A 25,915-nucleotide genomic window follows, 5' to 3' on the forward strand; every position below is an offset into this window, starting at 1 on the left:
AGCTTACTTAAAAGTCCTCTAAGCTCCTCTCCTAATTATATGGATTTTGACAGACTGTGAAAGTTAAAGCAGATTTCTGTATTCTGGGCTGTGAAACGTCAAAAAGAGGGAGAAACTCCGCAATTTTCACGAGCCTCATGAGGAAAACTAAAAGGAAAACCTACCGACTTCATACACCATGAAATCTGTAACATCACTTCCTTAGTGCACTGTAAGAGTTTGAGTCTAAAAGGTTTTCTAAAGCCTAAAGCACTCACTGATGTGCAACAACGAAATACATGATGACATGCGTATCAACTTCCATGAGCACCCCCGCTCCGTTTCCCAAACGCCAGCTATCATCAGTAATAAACACTGAGTTTTCGATAGCTAAGAATTGTTATTAGGAAGGCTATATAAGCCTGTGTCCCTCTCATCCTGGAAATGTGCCATAAAGACAGGTGGTAATTTCATAGATCACATACATTCTTCAGATTTCCAATGACTCGAGTTACCAGTTTCCTGGCAAATACACTGATGCACCTTGTGCCCTCTAATCCTTACTCCTTTCCAGGTAGGAGCTATGCCCATTTAACAGGTGAAAAGACCAAGACACGTCAAGATTAACTCATTGGCCTAAAATCACAAAGCTGGGAAGTGGAAAGGCTAGATCTGGAATGCAGTTCTACCAGTCTGCGGGAGGCTGGGCTTTTTAACCATTAGGGTTACGACACCCCCAACTTTCCCCGCCCCCAAACACACACCGCCAACCACAAAGGAAGGGCTAGAGGCAGTAGGCAGTACAGTGATTCAGAGGAAACCCACACTACCTAGAGCCAGGAGCAGCGGAGGAGTTTCCATGGAATGAGCAGGACAAGATCCGAGTCTTGAAGGACAAAAATGCCGAATCAGGAGAGAGCAGATCCCAGAGCAGGCAAGGTTCTCTCCTGGGTACAAATCTGGCTTGGACGTCCCTGCGTCCTTGTCTGGAAAGGACTGGGACAGGCTGCCCAACCCACAAGCAGGAACTTGACAATATTTTATAATTAGAATGAAATCTGAGCAATTCAACGGGAAGAAGGCATTCTTTCTTCCCTATTATTACTGGCGCTTTCCTCTCCCACTGTTCGGCAAGAATTTTGAAAAGGAATATGAAAAAATAATTGGTCCCTAAATAAAATCTAGGAGGACAATGAACTACTTAAAAAAATAAAATCCACAGCACTCACCGAAGAGGAAAATGTCTCTGGGTTAAGAAACTGGGCCAAATGTACAGAAGTAATTGTGTCACGGGTGTGGAACTAAATTTCAATTTATAAGTGGAAAAAAGCCATCAGAAATAGATGGCAAGGGAATAAAATGAATCAGACAAATTCATGAAGGAAGTGAATCCGTAAGCTTTTAGTAATTTACTCGTGTTTGGAGGAGAAACATTTATTTATAGACTTTTCCCCCTCAAAATAATGCAAAAAAAAAAAAAAAAAGAAGAAGAAGAAAGAAAGAAAGAAAGAAAGAAAGAAAAGAAAAGAACATTTTATTTGCCTTGTGTTTTTCCCCAGACCATAATCATAAATATGGACAGAGACATTTCTTGGGAAGTGCTTAAACAATTTACCAATAAGACCGGGAGAGAGGAGGACCTTGGCTCTGCTTTATCCTCAAGGACCTGAAAGAGCCCACCGTCTTTCTTCAGCCATGTGGCGGACTCCAATTCCGCTCCTACCACTCCGGCTGGGTTTCCAGCCCACCCCTCCAGAGCAAGGACTCTCATCAAGGTGGCCCGTCCCTTACACGTTACTACACTGGCGCTCAGTGATCAGTCCCCTTCTTGCTTGTCAGATCGGCCACACTGGACACACCCGATCACTCCACCTCCTTTCACACAGTGTCTGGGACACTCTCTCTGTTTCCTACCTCCGGCCTTGCTCCTTCTCTGTGTCCTCTCCCTGACCTCTTAATGTAACATTCACTTCCTACTCTCTCCTGTTCTTGGTGCATGTTCCCATGACTCCTAGTGATTTTGAGTGTTCTCTGGATTTTACATACGGTCCACAGTCATTGGCAGATGACTCCCCAAGTGTGTATTTCCAGCCCAGCCCCTTTCCCGAACTCTAACTGCTCCCCTGACATCTGCACTTGAATACCTAATTAGGATCATTTACCTAACATCCAAAACAGAGGCACGAATGCCCATCACCTCCACAACCTCGGCCAAAAAAATTAAAAATAAAAAAAATAAATGAAAAAAATCTGACTGCAACGCTAGACTTCCACATCTCAGGTGGTGGCGGCTCCCCTGGGCCAGGTGCTTGGACCTCAAAACCTTGGAATTATCCTTTTCTCTCTCTCAGGGCCCTCTTCACACTGTTGGCTCTACCTTCAAAATATAGAATTTAACCACATCTCCCCACCTCCACTGCCACCCCCTGCAACCAAACCACCACCATCTCTTACCTGGATTGCTGGAAAGCCTCCTGACGGGTCCCCTTGCTGCTTCTACACCTGCCCTTCAAAGTCCACTGTCGACACTGCAAGAGTGTTCCTTCTATCCACCCACCCACCCATTCAACCATTCATGACGTTGTTCATTTATTTGCTCGCCGCTGAGCAGGGAGGCCAATGCGGGACCCAATCCCAGGACCCTCGGATCATGACCTAAGTCGAAGGCAGAAGCTCACCCAACGGAACCACGCAGGCGCCCCAAGAGTGTTCCTTCTAAAACTTATGACGATCAGGCCACTTCTATCCTCGAAGTCCTGCAATGCCTCTCCGTCTCTCATAGTCAAAGCCAACGTCCTCCCATGGCACGTGAGCAACCCCTCCCCCTCCTGCCCACTTCTCTCAGCAACTCCGACTATCTTTCCCTTCAGTAATTCTGCTCCAGCCACCCCTGAGCTCCTTCCCGCTCCTCACTCTCCGTGCCGTGTAATTATTTCCTATGTCTATGGACACCGCTCCCTGCACCCTGTTAGAATGTATGCAGAACGTGTGCTCTACCAGGGCTTTGTTTTATCCACTGTTATACCCTAAGAGATGAGCCGAAATGAAGCACATAGATGCTCAAGTCAAAACGGCTCAAAAAGTGAATTTCTAGTCTCTCAACGAACCATAAGGAGCTCAGCCATGGGACTGGATTCCTTCCTCTTAAAAATATCCTGAGCCAATTGTTCAACCATTTATCCATCTATGAATCATCCATTCACGGTCAGCTCCAGCAATTATAAGGTGCCCCGCACAGGTAGCACCGACGGAAGTGAAAGGCCGAGGCTTGGCTTATGCACACGGCGAAGAGACAAGAAACCATACAAATACAAGGTGGCCTGTTAACGGACTTGACAGAAGAAAGCCATCAACGGACCAGGGCCAGAGAGGCAGGAGCCATCAGGAAAGGCTTTCCAGAACACGTTAGTAGCTCTTGGACTAAGTTTTTTTTTTTTTTTTTTTAAGATTTTTAAATTTATTTATTTGACAGACAGAGATCACAAGCAGGCAGAGAGGCAGGCAGAGAGAGAGAGGGACGAGGAAGCAGGCTCCCCCCTAAGCAGAGAGCCTGATGCAGGGCTGGATCCCAGGACTCTGAGATCGTGACCTGAGCCAAAGGCAGAGGCTTTAACCCACTGAGCCACCTAGGCGCTCCTCGGACTAAGTTCTGAAGGAGTTAATGAAAGAAGGTGGGTAGAGACCGGAGGAGGGAAGAGCATTTTCAGCAGAGGACACAGCTGACCGCAACACAGACAGCAGATGGGAGCAGGCAGTGCTGGGGAACCCCACGCGGTTCAGTCTTGGGATTCAGGGGACGCGCGAAGGCAGCGAGGTCCTCTCTCACTCATGCTGCGTCATCTGATTTAACCCTGAAGTGGAAGGGTAGTTATTCACGTCGCATTTCAGGTTTGTATTTTAGAAATATCTGGTAGGAAGCAGCGTGGTTAAGAGGGGGCCCTGAGAAAAACTCTACAGACAGGTACGGAATTTTGATTCAGAGTTGGAAACCTAGTATAAATTGGTATGATAAAGAGCTCCAAGAATTGTAATTTCTGATCCAAGGTAATGTGACAAGGATCATCATCATTATTCTCTTTTACTGTGTTTTCAGAAGACTCTTAAGAAGAGGACATTGTAAGAAAGATGCCGTACGCACATCCCGATTCAACTCCAAATCCCAAAAGAAGTGGAACACAGACAGTAAAAAAGGTCCACAAAGAAAACCAACCTCAATGTCACTCTTGAGTCCACAAGGGCTCACGAGGGCCCGAGAGAGGGCTCCCATGCCAAAAGAAATAACCAGTCCACCCATCACCTGCCCACTGCCGTGCCCTTCGGAACATCTCAGAGTTTTCTTTTCAGAAGATCCCAACATCAATGGCTCCTTGGCACTGCAGAGCTCCAGCAATCCCCTGGCTACTCCAACAGTAAAACTGATTTTTCTCCTTCAAGCAGGGGGGCGAGGGATTCCCTGAATCACAGGCATGGTTACCTCAACCAACCATTCTGCTTTTCAAGGGCACAAAAGATCTTTCTCAATTGTCCTCTTTCACAACATGCCTTGCTAGCCAAGCCCTAGATGTTAGTTTGGCTTGGAAGACCCATCGTAGGTGACTGGAAAAGAACCAGAGCCACCTCTGGCGTCGACAGAAAACGAAGCTTTCGTAGGACAGTAAGCGCAATAGGTTCTCTGTTTGCCAGTTTCAGCCCTACTGGCCAAGAGTCTGTCAATGAGTGAATTTCACGTCTCCCTAAATACTTACTCCAGAAGTTCAAAAAAGAGAAACAGATTTCAGGCACAGCGGGATCCCAGAACTAAACCATTTCTGTTTCAGGGTAGTTCTTGGAATTAGGAGGGGGAAAAGGAGAGGAAAGCTGAAATGGGAAGGAAGCTAAATACGGCTCCAAGCACACAGATCAAGGCTCATAAAGTAGGTCGGGCGTGTGTGTGACTGCGTGCGTGAACATGTGTGTGAACACAGGCATGTGTGTGTCATACATACATAGAACTTGAGTACTGGATGTTATCTGTTTAAACTCTCCACGTTATAAAATTATTTCCACAAGCTATAGAGCTACAAGTACTCTTTGAAGTGGTTTTTCAGTATCTGTTGAACTTCTAAAATGATAACTAACCCTTTGGAACAAATTGTGCCTTTTGATGCTTTGTTTCAAAATGTCTAATGGAGGAACATGACACTGTGAAACCTGAAGTCTAAGCACAAATTTGAAAATGTACTCAAAGGCAAGTTTTCCTTTTTGGGTCCTTTCATTCAACAGTGAAGTGATTTTTCTCAGAGGTAAAGGTAAAAAAATAATAGTTTCTCAGAGATTGCTCAATTGTTCCGCATTTAAATCTCTGCCCTCTGGGGAGAGTTCTTGTAGAAAAAGAAGGCAAGGTTGTTATTAGGCAATAAAACGTTTTGGATCCTTGTTTAAATCCTGCTGATCTTTTGCCTCTAAAAAAAAAGATACATTTTCCCCCATTCGGTAGGTTGTCATTTTGTTGACGGTTTTCTTTGGGGGTGCAAAAGCTTTTTATTTGGTATAGTCCAGAGAGTTTATTTTTGCTTTTGTTTCCCTTGCCTAAGGAGACTAATTTTAGAGAAAAATGTTTCCACGGTTGATGTCGAAGAGTTTACTGCCTGTGGTGTCTTTTTTGGTTTGCAAAGGATATAGCTGATAAGGGGTTAATATCAAAAATATAGAAAATAAATAATTCATATATATTATATAAATATACTATTATAATTATAATTTAATTACATATAATTATATATAATTTTATATAATTTAATATATAATATAATTTATTTTACGTTTATAAATTTATATATAAATTTATACATATTATACAACTTATACATATAAAATTTATATATAAACATATAATAAATTATATTATATTATATTGGTTATATTATAAATTATAATCATATTAAATTATATATTATATATGTTTACTTATATTTATAATATATTATATATAAAATAAAATATAAATAATTCAACACCCAAATAACATATAATCTGATTTAAAAATGGGCAGAGGACCTGAACATGGGGCACCTGGGTGGCTCAGTGCGTCTGCCTTGGGCTCAGGTCATGATCTTAGGGTCCTGCATCCGGCTCTCTGCTCAGCGGGGAGCCTGTTTCCCCTCTCTCTGTGCCTGCCTCTCTGCCTATTTGTGATCTCCGTCAAATAAAGAAATAAAATCTTTTTAAAAAATTAAAATAAATAAATAAATAAAAATGGGCAGAGGGCCTGAACAGACATTTCTCCAAAGCAGAAAAACGGCCACCCGACAAGTGAAAAGATGTTCAACATCACTCATCAACAGGAAACTGGAAAGCAGAACCATGATGAGGTATCACTTTACACCTGTCAGAACGGCTAGAATCAAAAAGACAAGATAATAGTGTTGGCCAGGAGGTGGAGAAAGACCAACCCTCGCACACAGCTGGTGGGAATGCAAACTGGTGCAGTCACTGTGGAAAACAGTATGGAGGTTCCTCAAACTTAAAATTAGAATTATAATCCAGGAATTCCACCACTGGGTTATTGACCCAAAGAAAACGAAAACACTAACTTGAAAGGATATATGTACCCCTGTGTTTATTCCAGCACTGTTTACAGAAACCAAGATAAATGGAAACAATCCAAGCGTCCACCAGCAGAAGAACGGAGAAGAAAGTTGTGGTACGGACAGCTACAGAAAGGAGGAAGATCTTGCATCTGCAATGCCAAGGATGAAGGTAGCAGTGTAACACTAGGTGAAACAAGCCAGACAGAAAAATACTGCAGGGTTCCACTCCTATGTGGAATTTAAGGAACAAAACACACAAAGAAACAAAGTAACAGGCTCTTACATATAGAGGGGGGAGGGGTGAACGAGGTGATGGGGATTAATGAGTGCACTTATTTGACGAGCACTGAGTAATGCACAGAATTGGTGAATCATTATATTGTACTCCTGAAACTGCTAGAACGCTGTACAGTAATTACACTTCAATTTAAAAATAAAAGGAAAAGAAAAATGATACATTTTAAACTTACAGGGCTTTTTTTATGTGTTGGGGGAAAGGGTCAAAATGATCTTGACTGTGTTTCCCTAGGAATGGACAATCTGAAGACAACCAAGGACACTGTTTAACTCAAATATAACAAGGCAAATTTATGTGTGTTTTTTTTAAAGGAAAAGAATCTAAAATTTGTGCTTTTAGATTTCTTATATCAAATAGCAAGTCAGTTTGAAAATATGTAAACCTGGGACGCCTGGGTGGCTCAGTTGGTTGGGCGGCTGCCTTCGGCTCAGGTCATGATCCCAGCGTCCTGGGATCGAGTCCCACATCGGACTCCTTGCTCCGCAGGGAGCCTGCTTCTCCCTCTGACTCTGCTTTCCACTCTATCTGCCTGTGCTCGCTCTCGCTCGCTCTCTCTGTGACAAATAAATAAATAAAATCTTTTAAAAAAAAAAATGAAAATATGTAAACCATAATTTTTTCTATACCAATTTGATTTTACCTATTAATAAAGAAAATCCTCCCGAGAGCTTCCTCTAATATCAAATATGAAATATGAAAATAGTGTCTAAAATGTCTAAAATGTCTAAAACCACCGTTCTAAATAAATATATCATTTGATTCAACATGTAAGTGGCAGCAAGAACAAGCTGGAAAAGAGACTTTATCTCAAATGAGAAAAAGAAAAAAAACAAACAAACACAAAAAGACCTAAATCCAAAAGGAAACAAAACGTAATGGAGACTTGAGAAAACGCACTTGGTCTTCTCATGTTAAATCACAGCACCTACCCCACAGGGCTGTTAGGAGAATTATATGAACTCATTCATACAAAGCACTGGAAATAGTATCTAGATGCTCAATTTAGTGTTTAAGAAATATTAGTGCTAATTATTGTTAATTATTGTCACTGGTGATGGCTCATGTTATCAGGCCATTTTTGGCTTTCTCACTGGGGCAGGCAAACAGTCTTGAGGGGATCACAATCTTGGGAAAATTCTGGCTGTAAAGGATGGCAGCCCGATTTCACAGGGGAACACACTGAGAAACTGCTCCTGATTTCTCAAATCCAGAAGCAAGAGAAGGTAATTACAGAGGATCCGATCTGTGAAGGAAGAACTATCACCTGAGAGAGAGATAAGATTTGTTCTGCATCTTCCAGAGAGACAGCTTTGACCTCAGTTGCGAAAGTTACAAAGGAACGTGTCGTCTGCAAGAGAGACTCTTCAACATGGAAAACAATGACCTCATAAAAGGACAGGTTGCCCTGAAGGGTGGACAGCGTACTGTCACTGAGTGTGAACACAGGAGCTTTTGCCTGCCAGGGATGATCAGAAGCTTCCTTAACCAGTCCCTGCTAGATGACTATCAGGACCACAGCCATGGTGATGAGGATGGCTGACACTTCTATGGAAACTGCCCAGCACGGCTGGACTTTACTGACCATCACATCCTCTCCACCACTCAGCTCGAAGCCCGTGTTCCTAACCACCACGATCCGCTGCCTACCCCTGACTTCAGAAACCTGAGCAAGCTATTTATTTAGCCCCTCTGTCTGTCTCATTTGCAAAATGAGAAAAATGGCATTTATCTCAGATGGTAGTGATAAAAAGTAAATGAAAGAAATTTGTTTAGTACCTAGAAGAGTGTCTGACAATAGCAAGTACCTTACATGCAATTTCTTTTTACAGAAAGGTCATTTCAACTTTTAAGAAAATTTTTTACTTGGATGGCAAGTTAAAGAAGGCATAAAGAATTGTCTTGGCTACAGTGAGCAATCTGATTTAATTTTTTCTATCACATAAGTGGGACTCACAGCTTGCTGATTTAAGATTGATTCTCTAGGGGCGCCTGGGTGGCTCCATGGGTTAAAGCCTCTGCCTTCGGCTCAGATCATGATCTCAGGGTCGTGGGATCGAGCCCCGCATCAGGCTCTCTCTGCTCAGCAAGGAGCCTGCTTCCTCCTCTCTCTCTGCCTGCCTACTTGTGATCTCTGTCAAATAAATAAATAAAATCTTTAAAAAAAAAAAAAGATTAATTCTCTAATGAAACGAAATAAGCCTCAAAAAGGATGGGCAAAACTGAAGCAGGAGTTCTGCTTGAGATCCAATTCTCTGTATACTTTGTCATGGCTGATCATAAGGCCTTGAGTAAAGGGGTTTCGTCCATCACCCACTGCTGACTTCTCTTAACACCCTCAAGGCCTTGGTCAGTAACTCAGCTACACTTTCAGCAGAATCTTTAATTGCTTCACACACTGGACTCAACCTACGTCTACTTAACCAATTCTTAAACCTAGGTCAATCCAATCTACTTATTTTGCATCTGCTATCCAACCCCGCAAACGGGGCCTAGTCAAGCTTCCTCTCAACCCTGAGTCACTGCTTTACAGATTTTCAAAAGGCAACATTAAATCTTTCTTTTGCTCAAGCTTCTAAATCTACTCCCACCCACCCTCAAACACCCTAGACTACTGGGTAATTAGAAAATAGAAGCAATCGGATACAAATCCTTTCTTTTCTTATACCTTCCTCCACACCCACAAGCTCCTGCCAAAGCAAATCAATTCAACATGTACTGGTATCTTTGTTCAAGCCTCTTCCCCTCTCCTTTCTGCTTTCAAAGGGGGAAAAAAAATGCCTCCAAACCTCCTTTCTCAGGATGACCCTCTTTCTTCTATTTGCAGATGCTACCCAGGAAATACAGGTTACAACACCTTCCTTGGTTTGTTGTTTCAGAAGTTATTCCCATTTCCCACCTCTCTCTTGGATTTTCAGACTTTTTCTCACGCTCTATATACACAGTCTTAAGAAAAAAATTTTTTTCTTAGTCTTGATTCCCTCAGAAACCTTGACACTTTCTCCATCTTACTGCCAAATATCTAAGAGTGGTCCGTCTTTCGGTATAGGTGTGTAACCAGCTGACCTAACATGATAAATCTGAGTCACTGGAAGGCATCTCGATACAGATTATTCTTGGTTACAATCAATCTTTTAAGTATGCTCAAAGGTTCTGACATCCAGCACCCATAGATTTGGTGACCACCTTTTTTTTTTCTTTCCCATTTTCATTGTGTTTTTAACAAACACAATAAAGGAAAATAGACCACAGCGATTTGTTATACATGACAGGCTGTACTTTAGCTAAATGTTGATGTGCTTGGGGACTTCCAGCACCAAGTTCATAGCTTAGCAGTACTAAGACTGGTTTTGAAGGATAGGTCCCACATGAGTTAAGCCCTTAAAAGTAAGGACTAAAGTTACAAACAATAATACAATGTAAATGGTCCATATAAACTCTGAGAGCCTCATCTGATTTAAAATTTACCACCCATACAGAAAAATAAGCTTACAGAAATAAAGGTTTCCCTATACCTTCCGAGAAAAGGATCTTGCCACAGGACCTAAATTGGGAGAGATGATATATTCAGTAAGAAAGCAAGGGGGAGGGAGGGGCAAGTGTCAGATCCCCCCAGGCTCCCTGGGCCAGAATTAGTACATTTTGGTATACCATAAACATAACGGGAAGCAAAGGAGAAGCCTTAAGCTGGACGATGGAAGGATCAGACATGTAATTTTAAAAGGATTGCTTTAGTTGCTGTATGGAGAATGAATGGACACCTGACGAGGGCGTGGGAGAGGGACGCGTGAAAGGGATGAGTGGGAATTAGGCTACTTTGGAAGTCTCTGGGGGCAGGGTGGCCACAGAGATGAAAATTGGGGGGGGGGGGACAGATTCCGGAAGAGAAAATCACTAAGACTTAGGGAAGATACGGGAAAGAAAAGGAAGAGAGATGTCAAGGACATGTTGGCTTCCCAAATTTATATACATATATACACGGAAATGAGGAGCAAAATAACTTGTACAATATATACTGAATTAACAGAAATTACCAATGGGAAGGGCAGATGAATTTTACATAGTAAAAGGCAGACTTTAGTTTTTACTATATAGATATCTGCATTGTTTAAATACTTTCATAATCAGCAGGTATACATTCTTTCATAGTTAAATTAACATGCAATAAAAAAGAAACAAAGCGTTTGCCTGGCTGAAAAGGACAGGAATGGCATTTTTTGGGGGAAGAACAATCCATCCAAAGGCACAAACACATGGAAGCACACGGCGTATTTCAAGAAGATCAAGGAGTCTAGTGTTCGCAGAGTAAGAAGGAAGGATGTGTGCTCGGACAGGATGAGCAGAGTTGTAAAGCTGTTTTACAGTACGCCCAGTGAATGAACGAAGGACCTTATTATATGCCAGGTTACGGAAAGCATTCCCTACGCTGTGGGAAATGGGGAAGCACATAAAGTTTTCAAGCAGGAGGGTGAAAAACCGATCAAGTTTCTATTTCAGGAAGATCACTTTAGAGGCAGAGTGAAGACTGGGCCAGAAGGGAGGTGGGAAAATGGGCGAGATCACTTGGGCTGGAACCCCAGTTTAATCAGAGGCAAAGAACAGAGAAGGGGAGAGGTCTCAGGTTCACTTCGGGAGGCAGGACTTAGCGATTACACTGGATGTGACAGGGTAAAGGGAAAAGTCAAAGACACTTCCCATGGCTTCCAGTTTAGAAAATCAGCTAGTGAGGACATCAATTTAGGTAATTCAAGAACAGGTTCAATGATACTGCATTTTGTTTTGGAGATGCTGAGGTTAAAGCACCTCCGGAAGCAGGTCAAGGTACCCAGCAGGAAGCCGGCTATCCAGGTTTGAACTGGAGGAAAAAGGTCAGGACTGGAGTACGTGAACTACTACCCGGAACCGAGAATTTTCAGCCTACGGACACAATCTTACCCTCGATATAATTTCATTGAATTCTTAAGGCAACTTTCAAAAGCTGACCAGTTCCATTTATTCTCAGTTGTAAAAATTCCACATAATTGTTAAAATCTCTATAAGCAGTAACTTAGAAAGCTGGAGCTTTTTATCTTGGTCTCTCTTTTACTTCTTCCCCTTCCCCTTTTGTCTGCCATTCTATCTATCTAATAAAGGAAGATATAGGAAGCATGATATAAAAACATTTGATATTAAATATTTCTGTATGTTGTCTTAGTTGTAAAAGGCAAAGAAAAGAACATTTTACAATTCTACCTTTAATAAAATCTAAGTTAAATAATGATCTACCTATGTGACTCTCCACTGATTTTCTCTTGCAAGTCACTGACCCTTAATCAATCAGCAATCCCCAAGGCAGTCAACTCCAGCTCTGGCTTTAACTACACAGGTTCCTGCAACAATTCCACAGTTCTGTTGTTGCACACTGTCAGAAATCCAAGTCACACCGTACCTCTGTCTAACCGATGGTGCCCTAGTTTGATGGGAGCTGGAGAGGAAGGACCTGTTGGCAAGGAAACAGCTGCTTCCTTCCTGAGCCAGGGAAAACCAGGAAGGTGACAGATGGGCAGAGCAGAAAAGCAGCCAAAAGCTGCTTTGGCTCCTCGTTGGCAAGGATTTTTCACTGAGGCACAACTGGATATTTTAAAGCATATCAGTGATTGAGAGACTTATCTGCCGGGGTGCTCTGATGAAGTCCAACAGGGCTTCCCACATTTTCTGCATCTGAGAAACTTTCAAGTTTGAGGTGGTACAAAGAACCTGGTCTCAGCCTATGTAGAATGGGCCAAGACTGCAAGGCACTGTCCCATTTTCCTTCAGGATTATACCCAAGAGAATGCACTTTCTGGTTTAAAAAATGGTTTTCTTAAACTTTCCTGGAGTTCTATTTGGACAACTTATTAGAATTAATATTAAAATTTCATTAGAAAATGCGTTTCAGTGTTTAGTTTATATAGTTAATTTAAAAAGATTTGTTGCAAACTTTCATATTTTGTTCTTTTATCATTCCCCCTCCCAGCCACTTGTGTACCCAGAAAATTAAATACCCAAGGATTCCTGGATAAAACAGACAACCACTAGATCGATATGTTATGACTAACATATTTTTTAAAAATCGCTGTAAACAGCTAAGGTCTTCGTCAAATAGAAATTAGCAATCACTGAAAAATAACATTAAAAATTAGTGTGGGCATGAAATATGGAATTTTAAAACATCAGTTTACTATGCTGATTAATTCAACATTTATATTTGCATCAGAACTTAATAATCCCATAAATAAATAGAGCTCTCAATTATTTTAAAAAATCAAGGGATAACATATGTATTTAAACATATTAGCAGCATAAAGACGTATGCTTCAACACACTTATTGGAAAACGTCTGAAAATATTACTACACTGAATTCAAGGGCATCTGCAGGAACCTGACATAAAAGTTCTATAGAGTAACAACATTTCAGGAAATTTCAAAAAAAAGGAAGAGGGTCAAATAGGAAATAGCCTCAAATTAATTGACAAAGTTCAGTGCTTGCTCCGACTTGATTTTTTTTTTCCTCTCCGTTGCAGAACAAAAACAAAACAGAAAACAAACGAACAAAAAAACCGAGTCTCAGGATGGGTGGGTGAATCACTTAGATGAAAGTTCATCTACTGGAATAAATGGAGAGGCCGCTTGGGCAGGCGACACAGGAGAGTCGGTGGTAGTGCTGACTTTCGCTGGTGAGTTACACGACGATCCCGCACTGCTGCTGTTTCCGTCGAGGGTATCCGACGATACACACACGCCCGGATCTGACAGCTGTGCAACGTCAGAAGAAAGCATGTTGGTGATGCCCTGGAAAAATCTCTTTGGCTGATACTCAGTTTCCATTTCACATTTTCTTTTCAATGGTCCAAGAACACTTGGTCTAATGCAATTGATGGGACTCTGGCTTCTCCGGGTAGTAAATCGAGTCGTTGGGCTGGGAATGGGGCTCGGAGGCAATCCGTTGCTACTCACAAAACTTTGCAAGGAGGGTGAAAAACACTGCTTCCCGATCCCCCGGGTGGGCGACGGCGCTGGGGACACCGGAATGAAATCGATGCGCTTCGGGGAGGCGGACTTCTCCACGTCGTTGTCACTCAGGCTGAAACTTTCCTCCCAGGAGTGGCTTATCTGCATTGCGTTCTGCACCTCGCGCTCATGGACGGTCTCTCGGTTGATCAAGTCCATGCCCTCCTCCTGCTTGATCTGGTGCAAGCGGCTGCTGTGCATGCGGACGGGGGAGGCCGGCAGGAGCAGGCCGTGGCGGTTCTGGAACGTTGTGCTGTTCCGCCTGGCGCTCGGCGCCTCGGCCTGGAACACCGGCGAAGTGTCACTGAGGCCGTGGATCAGGGGGGCGCTGTTAGACCTCCTGAGGCCCCCGCCGGCGCCACTGCCGCCGCCCTCCGCCGGGCTCCCGCCAGTACCCGGAGGCAACTCCAGGTCTAGCTCCATCTTCTCCTGAGCCATGTCGGGGGCAGGGAGGCGGGGGCGGCGCTCAGAGACCTAGGACTCCCATTCCCCGCAGTCCAGGGCCAGGGCCACCGCCGCCGCCGCCGCGAATCTGTCAGCGGGCTCGTCCTTCTGCGCATGCGTGCCCCTTCGCGCAGGCGCCGTGGGATCTCCCTCTCCGCGGCGCCTGCTTAATGCGTAATAGTCGCCCCGCAGCCCTAGGGGGAGGGGCAAGGAGTGGTTGGGCAGCTGCTCAGTCCGTTTCTTCCGCAATTAGTTATCGAGCTACGAGCTCGCGGCCAGGCTTGTTAATAAGGTTACCGTGTCCCGGAGTAAGCACTTGTAAAAAGTGACCCTGAAAGGCCGACGGTGATACGGGGCTGTATGAAGGGGAGTAGAGCTTGGCCTAACCAGGGAGGGCTTCCCTGAGGAAGGGACCATCCGCTGAGATCAGGAGGAGACAAAATGGGTGCAGGAGAGTGAACCGTCCAGGAAGCGGGAAGCTAGGGCCACCCCTGCGGGGGCAGGCGGGAACCAGGAGGTGAGGGAGGGAGAGGGGCCTGCAGCGCGGAGTGAGGGCGGCCCTGACGTGAGGTCCCGGGCAGTTCTGGCCTTTATCCTGAGAACAATGAAAACTCCGAAGGGTTGCAAGCCTGAGTGTACCAGCGGCCGCAAAGCCTGCCGGCTGCCGTCGGGGGCACAGATGGGTGGGAGATTAGAACCTACAGGGAAAAGACCAGAGGGGAGGCAGTCTCCTAGGCCAGAGGGGATGGTAACCTGCGCTGAGGGGTTAGTGTGGGAGAGGAGACACCGGTAAATCTGAGAACGATTTAGATCAGGGGGAAAACCAACCCGTCCCGCTATTGCTATTATTTTATTTAGATTCCTATTTCTAGGACAAGCATATGTGCTCAATAATCTTCACTCAGTATAAAGGGAGGGAAGCAATAGGGCTTCACGCTTTAAAAATAAAGACAATATTTAGCTCACGTAATTAATACAAACTTTGATATCTCATTAAAATGGGTTTCTGTTTATTCATGTATTCAGTCAAGGTTTTTTGTTTTGTTTTGTTTTGTTTTCCCTATGTACTAAGCACTGCCACGAAAGAGGCCCTAATATGAGAGCATTTCGTTTCTACTGAAGGGAAAGAGAGAGATAAATAAGCTATTTTCACATAGTGGCAAACCTAAGGAAAAAACAGGATGGTGTGATAGAGCACTACTGATACAAGGGAGGGGGCATCAGAGCTGAGATCTAACCACAAGAAGCAAGTCATGTTGACATCTGGGGGATGACTATTCTAAGCACAGAAAATAGCACCTGCTAAGAAAGCCCTAGGCAGACATGAGGTTGGTGAGTTGGCATGAGAAAAAAAAAAGGGCAGCTGAAGCATAAGGGGGAGAGTGGTGTGAGGACACAGAAGAGTCGGGATCTCATCCTAAGTACAATGAACAGCCACTAGGGAGTTTAAAGCAGGAAAGTGATATTATCTGGTTTAGGTTTTAAATATCACTTTGGCTCGGTGGGAATTAGGCTGAAAGCCGGCAAGAGTGGAAGCAAAGGGGCAGATCCGGAACCCACGGCTACTGTAGAGGCGGATGACTGGGCGAGGGCTGTAGCAGCAGTGACAGGGAGAAGTGGATGGAATCAGATGTTCTGGAAGTAGAACCAAGAGGATATGCAGATGGATTCCATTCAGATATTGAAAGGAACAGACAATTCAAAGGCAACCCCTAGGTTTCTTAACACTACATAGATGGTATTATCATTTACAGAGAGAGGGGGAGGAGTGGGTTTCAAAAAGTGGAAATTAAAGGAGTTCTGTTGGGCAAGGTGAGTTGTAGGTGGCTATGAGATATCCAGGTGGCTGTTTGAACTGAAAGAAAGCATCATGATTTTTGTTTGTCCTTCTCTTTTTGCAGCTGAAGAATGTAAGGTCCAGAGAGCCTAAGTGACATGTCACACACTTTGTTTAGTAGTGGGGACCTGTATTAGAATTCAGGTCTCTTGGTTCCCAGTCTATGCCTCTTTTTCCACTGTACCTCAAAGTAGCTTTTCATATGAATTCCCTGTAAAATACAGGTCCTAATGCTATAATGTTGATTTTTCAATGCCTGTAATTACATAGAAACTGATTTAAGCTTTCCAAATGTCAGACAGTATTCAAAGTGCTTCACATGTAGTACCTTACTTAAGTCCTCAGAACAACCTTATCAGGGAGGTACTGTCCTCATCATGCAGGGGAAATGGAGATGCAGAAATGAAGCAATGTTACCAGGATAAGAGTAAAGAGCAGAATCTGGGCTTTCTGGGTCCAGAACCTGGGTACCATATGGCTTCTTCCAAGGGCAATGATGTTTTAGAACTGGGAGAAGCCACGTCCACAGTGTTAGCTTTGTGAAGGCAACAGAACTTGAGACACGATTCGATGCACAGAATTTTTACAGAGCCACAAGATTTTCATACGGAAGTGGTGGCATGATAATACAATAGCATATTTGCTGATACATGATGTACTTGGAGAAGAAGAGTAATGGGGAAAAACTTGGAAATGGAAGTTGGAGTGAGAAAATCTGGGCTCTGAACACCAGGCAAAAGGGCCTGTACTTAACATGTGAGGCAAAAGGAAACAGTGGAAGGTTTCTGCCAAGACGAAATGACACCAGGAGAGCTACACTTTAGGACCCGCCAGGCAGCTCAAGGATGGAGTGAAAGTGGGCAAGCGGAAGGGGAAATAATCAAGGTCATAATCAACTATGACCTTCCAAGTACTTTAAACACTCCATCGTCCTACTTAGTCCTCACTACAATCCTATAAATTAGTTATTGTTATGCTCATTCTGCAAGGGGACAACGGAGGTTCAAAAACTGCAAAAGGTGAGGGGCGCCTTGCTGGCACAGTTGGTGAAGCATCCAACTCTTGGTTTTGGCCCAAGTCATGATCTGAGTTGTGAGACTGCGCCCTGTGCGCTTAAGACTCTCTCTCCCTCTCCCTTAACATTTTGCAAAAGGCCCTACCCACGACGTGGGAGAACAAAGAGCTGAACTGATCTGAATCAAGGTCCCACTTCAAAACCTGCATTATTTTTGCAGCCTTTCCCACGGATTAGAGAATGAGAATCTATGGCTAACTGGGAGACGAAAGCAAGGTCTAAGCTCAAGTTGGGAAGGGCAGAAAAAAGGAGATGGATTTGAGAGACGGGAAGCTATCGACAGTACCTGACTCCCTGTGTCTCCGGAGGATGGAGAGAGGGGCATCACAAATGACAAGTTCAAACAGGAGTGGCTCAAAGAATGGTAATTAAGTAAAAAGAGGAGAGAGGAAAGAAGAGCTTTCAGAAGGAAATATTAGAGAAACAGAAAAAAGCATTAAATTCAGAAATTTTAATAGTCACAGCATATTGCTGATTTGCATATTAGTGAATTATTACTAATGTGGCTCAAATGTGCCAACACTGTTCATCCACGGCTGGAGAGGTACAACTATTATCTTTACTAATCAAACACAGAGATAGTGCTAAGTCCACAAAATCAAACATCCGCGCCCTTTGGTTCTTGCCTAATGCCTATGAGCAATCATCGCTCATTTCCCTGTTTCTGCCTCTGTCTGTGGGTCAGTTCTCCAACCAGTCTTCAAGGTATTCCTGGAAGGAAAGACTTGAATAGAACCTCTCAGCGGATTCCCACTCAGAAAGTCAATGTCATTGCCACGGTCTGTACAGCCCTATCTGACCTGGGTCCCTGCTGTCCCTCTGACCCCACCTCCAGATACTGCCCCTCTCTCTGCCTTCCCTCCGACTGGGAAGAGGCCCCTTCCTGCCCTTCGGCCCACGAGGCATGCTCCCCCCTCTACCTGGCTTACTCTTCTTCCGGTGGACGTCCACGTGCTCCATCCCGTCAGGTCTCTATGCAAATGTCACCGACTGAGAGGCTTTCCCCAACCTTCCCTTATAAAAAGCAACAGCAGTTCCCAACACCAGGCCTACACTCATTCCCATGCCCCTTACACCGTCTTTATTCTGCTCTAGAGCGCCAAATGACCCATACGTATGTATCGTTTTCTTGCCTCTTATCCTCAAGAAGGTCGGCGCCACAAGAACAAGGCCTTTGCTTTGTTTCCTGCTGTGTGTCTAGCGTCCAGACCAGGGCCCAGGCCACAGGACTCAGGAAGCAACTGTACCACCGTGCAAATGAGTAATCGATGACTGAAGACTAGCACAGCTTCGTCCAGACACAAGAAAACTCTGTCATTGGAAAATCCAGCATAACAGGCTTTTCTACACTGATTCTACATACTTTTCACTTTGACGATTCCTTGTCTTTTATCAAGATTTATCAAGATTACTATTAAAGTGCCCTCCAGACCACGCTTGTCAATCACCTGACCTAACCGTTATGTCAACGAGGAAACCAAAGCCCTAAGTTTCCACTCTTTTTCAATCATATGCGGATACACTCTTGATAGAATTAAAATGCTCAGTGCTGAGGATTCTAAGCAGTGTTTAATGTATTTAAGTTACTGCTTCCTCTCAGAGAAATAAAGGATAAATGAGAGAAAACAGCAGCCATAAATCGCAATTCAGCCTGTTGCAAATGAATAATGCCAGAGGCAGGATTCAGGAGATTGTCCCTGAGTCAATTCATCCTTCTGGTTTCACTCTGGGCAGGAATTAAATACCACACTTAGACAGTTGATATTCGTGCTCACTCCTGAGTCATAAAAGCAGATTTCTATTCAATAGTTAAGCTTTATTGTGATTAATATTACATTTTATTAAGCCAACAGATAGTTCCCTTTTAATTCCTAGGGGTAGTTTTTCACTATTAAAGTCCCAAGCAGAGGCGCCTGGGTGGCTCAGTGGGTTAAAGCCTCTGCCTTTGGCTCGGGTCATGATCCCAAGGTCCTGGGATCGAGCCCCGCATCGGGCTCTCTGCTGAGCGGGGAGCCTGCTTCCCTTCCTCTCTCTCTACCTGCCTCTCTGCCTACTTGTGATCTCTGCCTGTCAAAACAAAAACAAAAACCTCCCAAGCATATGGCAAGGCAAACACCCACCTCTGAATCCACCCATATGAATGTGAAATACAAACATGTGTGTATGTACACTCTTAATGGACTGACAAATAGCTCAACAGCCCACCATAACCAGCAACACCGATCTAAAATAAAAATATGGAAGAAGAAAACTGGACTTTCATAGTATGGGAACTTAGCATTGACTAGTTCAACTGCTTAAGGAAAAACGTCTGGCGGTACCTAGCAGAAGAAAATATATGTATGCTCTCTGGTTCAGCAGTTCCACTCCTGGATACAGACCCAAGACAAACATCTGCTTCTGTGTCCTTAAAGACATGTCCAAGAATGCTCCTTGCATTATTATTTGTAATAGGCCCTAATTGGGAACAACCCACATGTCCATAAACAGAAGAGTTAGATCATCTGTGACTTCATTTTCATGAAGTTCAAGAACATCTTCAATCACTCTAGGGTGGTAGAAGCCAAAATCCCTGTTACCGTTGGGACAACTGATGGGAGGGGCACAGGAAGTGTTCCATGTCCTAATCTGGGGGCTGGTTACACAGGAAAACACACATGTGAAAATTCATTCAACTAAATAGTTGAAAAGTACACACCGCATTGTAGAAGGAATTAGACTTCAAAATGTTATTGATAAAGAAAAAGAGAACGGGAACTTGAAATATAAATGGAAGACAGAAGAGAGTAAGAATATTTCATAGAGGGGCGCCTGAGTGGCTCAGTGGGTAAGCCTCTGCCTTCAGCTCAGGTCATGATCTCAGGGTCCTGGGATCGAGCCCCACGTCGGGTTCTCTGCTCAGCAGGGAGCCTGCTTCCCCTTCTCTCTCTCTCTCTCTGCCTCTCTACTTGGAATCTGTCAAGTAAATAAATAAAATCTTTTAAAAAAAGAATATTTCATAGAAAGGCAGTTGTTTTGTTTAAACACGAATCATGAGCCTAAACTGGAATGGTCATCTTCCAAATCTGACACACAACAGCATGAGTCGAAGAATAGCCAGCTGCCCTAGCCAGCCCAGAGAATTGACACAGAAATACACACACACACACACACACACACACACACACACTCCTCAAGTGACATTTCACTGGGGCCGTAAACACCAACAGACTCCAGCTACCTCACGTACTCTCCAGATACTTGTCTGAGACTGGTTACAGGTCACCAACAGAACCACCAGCTCTCCTGATCCTATTCCCAAAGCGTCCTCGAAGTCCGTTATTTCTAAGAAGGCATGAAGGAGTTAAGGAAGCCCATTTCATAACCTTTGATTTTCTCAACTTTGTATGTGTTCAGTCAGCGTTGGCTCCACAATGTTCTCCCGGCATCATGCAGGAGATCGAACCGTTAAAGTAAATGGAGTCAAGGAACTCAGCGGGGGCTGTAGCCAGGTACAGAAAGAATGAGAACTATGCCTAAGGACACGATTTTGGCCACAAGGAACTAATGTAGTTATCCTGATCAAAGAAAAACAAGATGATATCAGAAACTTACCAACCATTCACTCTCCAACTACTGCAAGCCCGCTACATTATAGATCCTCTCTGAGGTTTTTTACCCTCAAGGATCCTTCTTCTAACTCTTAAAACTTCAAAGCAACAGCAAGGATTAGAAAATCAGAGGAGAAGTTTACTCTGGAACTCGTGACCCCTCTCACTGCTCATTTTTCATGACCGCTGAAAGCCATCAGCCCACTTGCACGGAGCCAGGCCCATATGGAGATGGGCCACAGGGTAAAAAGGCGCCTCAAAGCCCCAACAGAAGTTCACAGCCTAGGCCCTCAGCAAAGTTCAAGTCAACATGTAAATGTGAGTTGTAGTTACGCTGTTCAATTTTCTCAAAGGAGAGTATCGGGGAAGATCCTAGAAAGAGCCACCCAGTCCCCATTCTTTACTGCATGAAGTCTTTCCATAGCAGAGAAAAATGAGTTGATATCATTCGTTCCTCACTGGTTTTATATATCTTAGGCAGCGTTGATTTTGTGGTGCCTTCACTTTGGCATCAAACTTCTCGTAGGCCACAAACCAAGGTGATCACTGATAACCCGTTCTGTGGCTACATGCTTCTCTCTGCTGGCTTGCCATCTTTCCCTAGCAGGACTGATCCACCTGGCAAGAAGGAAACACTAACTCATGGCTTTATGGATAATGGATAAAGTTAACTTTAAAACACGCGAAGGCTACAAATCTAGTTGGACTGATATGTGGGCCTTCTAGTTGGATGTCTCAGAAGCCTCTATTAGGGCTCAAGAAATGATTACACAGCAGGACCATACAAAAAAAAAAAAAAAAAAAAAAAAGAAAGAAAAAAGTGGAATCGAACCCGAGTCAGACTATCATACTTCTTGCTCTGTGACCTAGGACAAGCCTGTCAACCTCTCTGGGCTTATCTCATTTATGAAGAGGGGACACAACCTCTTTATGAGGATCAAATGGCCTGATGTCATACTAAGCCTTATAAACATTAGAAGGTCCTGTACAAACAGGTTTCTCTGTATTAAGATCCTCTGTGCTGGAATGCCTAGGTGGTTCAGTCAGTTAGGCATCTGCTTTTGGCTCAAGTCACAATCCCAGGGTCCTGGGATCAAGTCCCACATCCGGCTCCCTGCTCAGTGGGGAGCCTGCTTCTCCCTCTCCCGTTTGCACTCTCTCTTTAAAAAAAAAAAGAAAGAAAGAAAGAAAGAAAGAAAGAAAGAAAGAAAGAAAGAAAGAAAATCCTCAGTGCCATGATCAGAAAATGATCTTCCCCACTTTTCCACCTCTCTCACCAGAGAGCGTCCTTGTTTTCTTGCTTTTAGTTTGATTCTGTGGAAGAAAATTCTCTCTTCATCTTCTTCCCTGAGACCATAGTACTCTTTAGAGACATACATGTTCTGGGCTTTAAAAAAGTATGAATGAAAGGTTCATATGCGGGTCACAGTTCCTGACAAAGAAAAACAAGAACAGACTTCCTTTCTAAGAATTTTACTGAAATCTGAGAAGACATGGACCGCACAGGGGTAGAAAGGCCATTGGTAAGTAAAAATGTGGCTGGATCAGTGAATGCTATTCCCAACAGCAAGCCATTTGTTAATCCCCAAAGACAGGAGCTACCCTCCCTGGTCGTGCTGAACTTTTCAATTGGGACTAATCCCAGAGGCTTATTCTTATTTATTCATTTTAAACCCTGTTTTGAATTACTGCTGCCATGCTACTGCCCTTCTCTGGTGTCTAATAAGCTGCCCAGGGACACATATTGGGCTATGCCTGACAAACAAGTGGAACATAGCCTCTTTCAGACAAAACAAGCAGAGTAAAGGGGAACAGACTGGAGAAACATTCAAGAAGCTTCAATGGTCCCCATTCCGTAAGATGTGTTTTTTTCTCCAGGTAGCAGACACCTGGAGGAATGTTTTGAGGAACAGGACAAATGTTCCAAGGAAGTTGGAAGCTGGACCTAAAGACTGGTAAGAAACATGCTTAAGGGACCCTTTTTTTTGGGCTTCAGAGGGTGGCCACTGCACAGCCAAGAGTTCCTTACCCTCTCTGACACTTGAAGACAGCAAGGTTTAATACTAATCAAGAGGGCAGTTCATGATTTTTTCTCCTCTTTTTACCCGCTGTCCCTCAAACTAAATAGGACAAGCAAATGCAACAAAAAAGAACATGTACTAAGAATGGGGGTGCCTTAATTCCTCCCAGATTACACTGGCTAATTTCTTTTTTTTTTTTAATTTCTTTTCAGTGTAACAGAATTCATTGTTTATGCACCACACTGAATTTCTAATCCAAATGTAAGAAAAGTTTCATTTGTTAGTACGAAGTCTATTTTTACCACTCATGGAATTTAGCCTTCAGAAAGTTCCTACTCATTAGGAAATGGTACAGATTTTTCTTTTTCCCTCTCCTCTTGAAAATCAAAAGCCTAGGATAGACTTCTTCTGCCTTTACAATTAAGATGCTTTCCACCAGTTTTCATTATTTCCGTCATCAGATAATAGAGACTTATGTTAAGACATGTGTGCCAGATACTTAAAAACTTTTAAGTACTGTGCGTGTATAAACTTGTTCAGTCCCCACACCAAGTCTAGCTCATGATCCTCATTTTACAGAGGTTTTAGAGAAGTTAATTTGCCTGCAGCGACATAAACAGGTAAGTGGTAGAGGGCCTGGAGCCCAGAGGTGAGCTCTTCATCATCTCACCTACTGCTCCTCAAGAAATACACTGGATTCCTCATACCTGCCACATTCATGGTGCTCCAGGGTATCTTCCAATGTCAGTGGACCGGATATGTACAGGGTAATAATTCTGTTTATCTGAAGGTCAGATGAGGGTTCCATATAACTACATGAGCTTATAGATACCAGTGAGGTTACGAAATCAGGCAGATAATCAATGCCCTTTTGTCCCAAGAGTCATGACACCCAATGTAAAGGGTTATAATCACAGAATGATCAGAAGGAAGCTTTAGTAATGACCCACATTAGAGGCACCTGGGTGGGTCTAGCTTTAATTTTGGCTCAACTCCTGATCTCAGGTGTGAAATCAAGCCCTATGTCATGCTCTGCACTGAATGTGGAGTCTTCCTGAGATTCTGTCTCTCTCCCTGCCCCTCCGCACCTTCTGTCTCTCTCAAGTAACTAAATAAATCTTTGTGGGGGGGGCAATGACACACACTAAACTTGACCAGCCAGTCCACTGAGGTTCAAGGAGAACCAATGATTTCTTTGAGTTCAAAAAGGCACTGGGACAGAAGAAGGATGCTTTATTAAATCTGCACAGACTGGGGCGCCTGGGTGGCTTAGTAGGTTAAAGCCTCTGCCTTTGGCTCAGGTCATGATCTCAGGGTCTGGGGATCAAGCCCTGCATCAGGCTCTCTGCTCAGCGGGAGCCTGCCTCCCCCTCTCTCTGTGCCTGCCTCTCTGCCTACTTGTGATTTCTGTGTGTCAAATAAATAAATAAAATCTTTTTAAAAAGTCTGTACAGACTGCTTTGTGATATTTACTCCATAGGTTCCCCTCTCACTTCCAACTCCTCCTCTCAGCAACGGCATCCACTTCCCTGGTTTTAACTACGCCTGATGTGCTGACATCACTCACATTTCTATTCCTAGACACAGCTGACCCATCTTGAGCCTGGAATCTGCAGCCATCTACGAGGCATTGCCACTTGAGGTTCTATAGGACCTTCAGACTTGTCGGTGAACAAACTCACTTTTCCCTGCCCCAGATCCCCTAGTCCTGGGAATTAATGACACAACCTCCTCCCAGACAATCAAGTCAAAGCTCAACATCATCTAGATCTCTCCTCTCCTTCCTGTCTCTCTCATCCCAGTACTTCTTCAACATCTGGTGCCTTTCTATCCTGCCCTTGTTACTAAAGCACAGGGTCCCATCTCCCACTCCAGGACTACCATCTTAACACTAGTGAGTCTTGGTCAGTTAGGATGGCTCCAATCTTACCCAGTTTGCATCAACATCGCTAGAGTGGATTTTCTGAAACTATCTTGTCAAGGTACTTACAGTCCCCCAAACTCTTGCTCAAATTCTGCCACTGATGTTCCCAGCAGGGCCACAGGACAGACAAGCAGACTACAGAGAGAAAGGCACACTGAAGAGAGGACAGAGGCAGCTAACCCTAATATCTCCCCAAATTTCTCTAAAGCTTTACTCCCTTTGAGCCAAAAGTGCTATAACGTAGTTCTGAAGAACGGGGGCTCTGAAGTCAGAAAACCTGCATTTACATCGTGACTGTAACTTACAAATGTGTGACCTTGGGGATCAAGTTACTTTACCCCCTTGAGCTTCTGCTTTCTTACTGAAAAAGTGAGAATCAGAGTCACTCTGTCAACTGATTCTTGGGAATGTCCACATTGCATGCGTGAAGCTCTTAGATCACAGCCAGACACGAATGAGACTTCTCAAAAGAGGTCCTGGAGCCATACCCAGGACATCTTACTTAACTAGACCGTGGTCTCACTTCTCTTTCTTGGGCACCAACCACGCAGCGAGCAACTCACCCAGTCCTGACTGAGCGCTAGAACTGTCTGCGGTTCGATCTGAAGGCGGAACCAACATTGCTAACGAAGCTTCTCGGCCAGAACCCCGAGATTTCACATTTCCTTGTGCCACAAAATACTTCCTCTGAGTCTGGTATGATGAAGGTTCCGTAGAGAGTATGGCAGAGATGAACAAGACCCCAGGGGAGGTGAGAGTCCAGGAAGGAGGGAAGCTGCAAGTTATTAACTATCACATAGGCTAGATCTTCCATTCTTGGCCTTCAAGGAGCATCAGTATCGTCTGTGGAATTTTGAAAACAAACGCAACAGAGTCCCAGTCCAGACAATCCTTTTCAATAGGGCCTGGAGCAGGGTAGTGTAATTTTCATTAAAAAAAAAAAGGAAAAAAGAAAAAAGAAAGGGGCGCCTGGGTGGCTCAGTGGGTTAAGCCTCTGCTCAGGTCATGATCTCAGGGTCCTGGGATCGAGCCCCGCATCGGGCTCTCTGCTCAGCGGGGAGCCTGCTTCCCTCTCTCTCTCTATCTCTCGCTTTCTCTGCCTCTCTGCCTACTTGTGATCTTTGTCGAGTAAATAAATAAAATCTTTAAAA

General features: G+C 43.9%; 2 protein-coding genes across 4 annotated transcripts in view; both read right to left on the reverse strand.

Annotated features, from left to right (window-relative positions):
• PIP5K1B (phosphatidylinositol-4-phosphate 5-kinase type 1 beta) overlaps positions 1 to 25,915 on the reverse strand; it is a 290,962-nt gene that overhangs the window by 199,685 nt on the left and 65,362 nt on the right. The gene's annotated exons all lie outside the window — the stretch shown is intronic.
• FAM122A (family with sequence similarity 122A) lies at positions 11,813 to 14,857 on the reverse strand. The gene has a single exon (XM_032306745.1). The coding sequence runs from the start codon at positions 14,309 to 14,311 to the stop codon at positions 13,448 to 13,450; it is 864 nt and encodes a 287-aa protein (XP_032162636.1). The 5' UTR covers positions 14,312 to 14,857; the 3' UTR covers positions 11,813 to 13,447.

This window comes from Mustela erminea, chromosome 12 (genome assembly GCF_009829155.1).
Source record: "Mustela erminea isolate mMusErm1 chromosome 12, mMusErm1.Pri, whole genome shotgun sequence".
Lineage (NCBI taxonomy): Eukaryota > Metazoa > Chordata > Mammalia > Carnivora > Mustelidae > Mustela > Mustela erminea.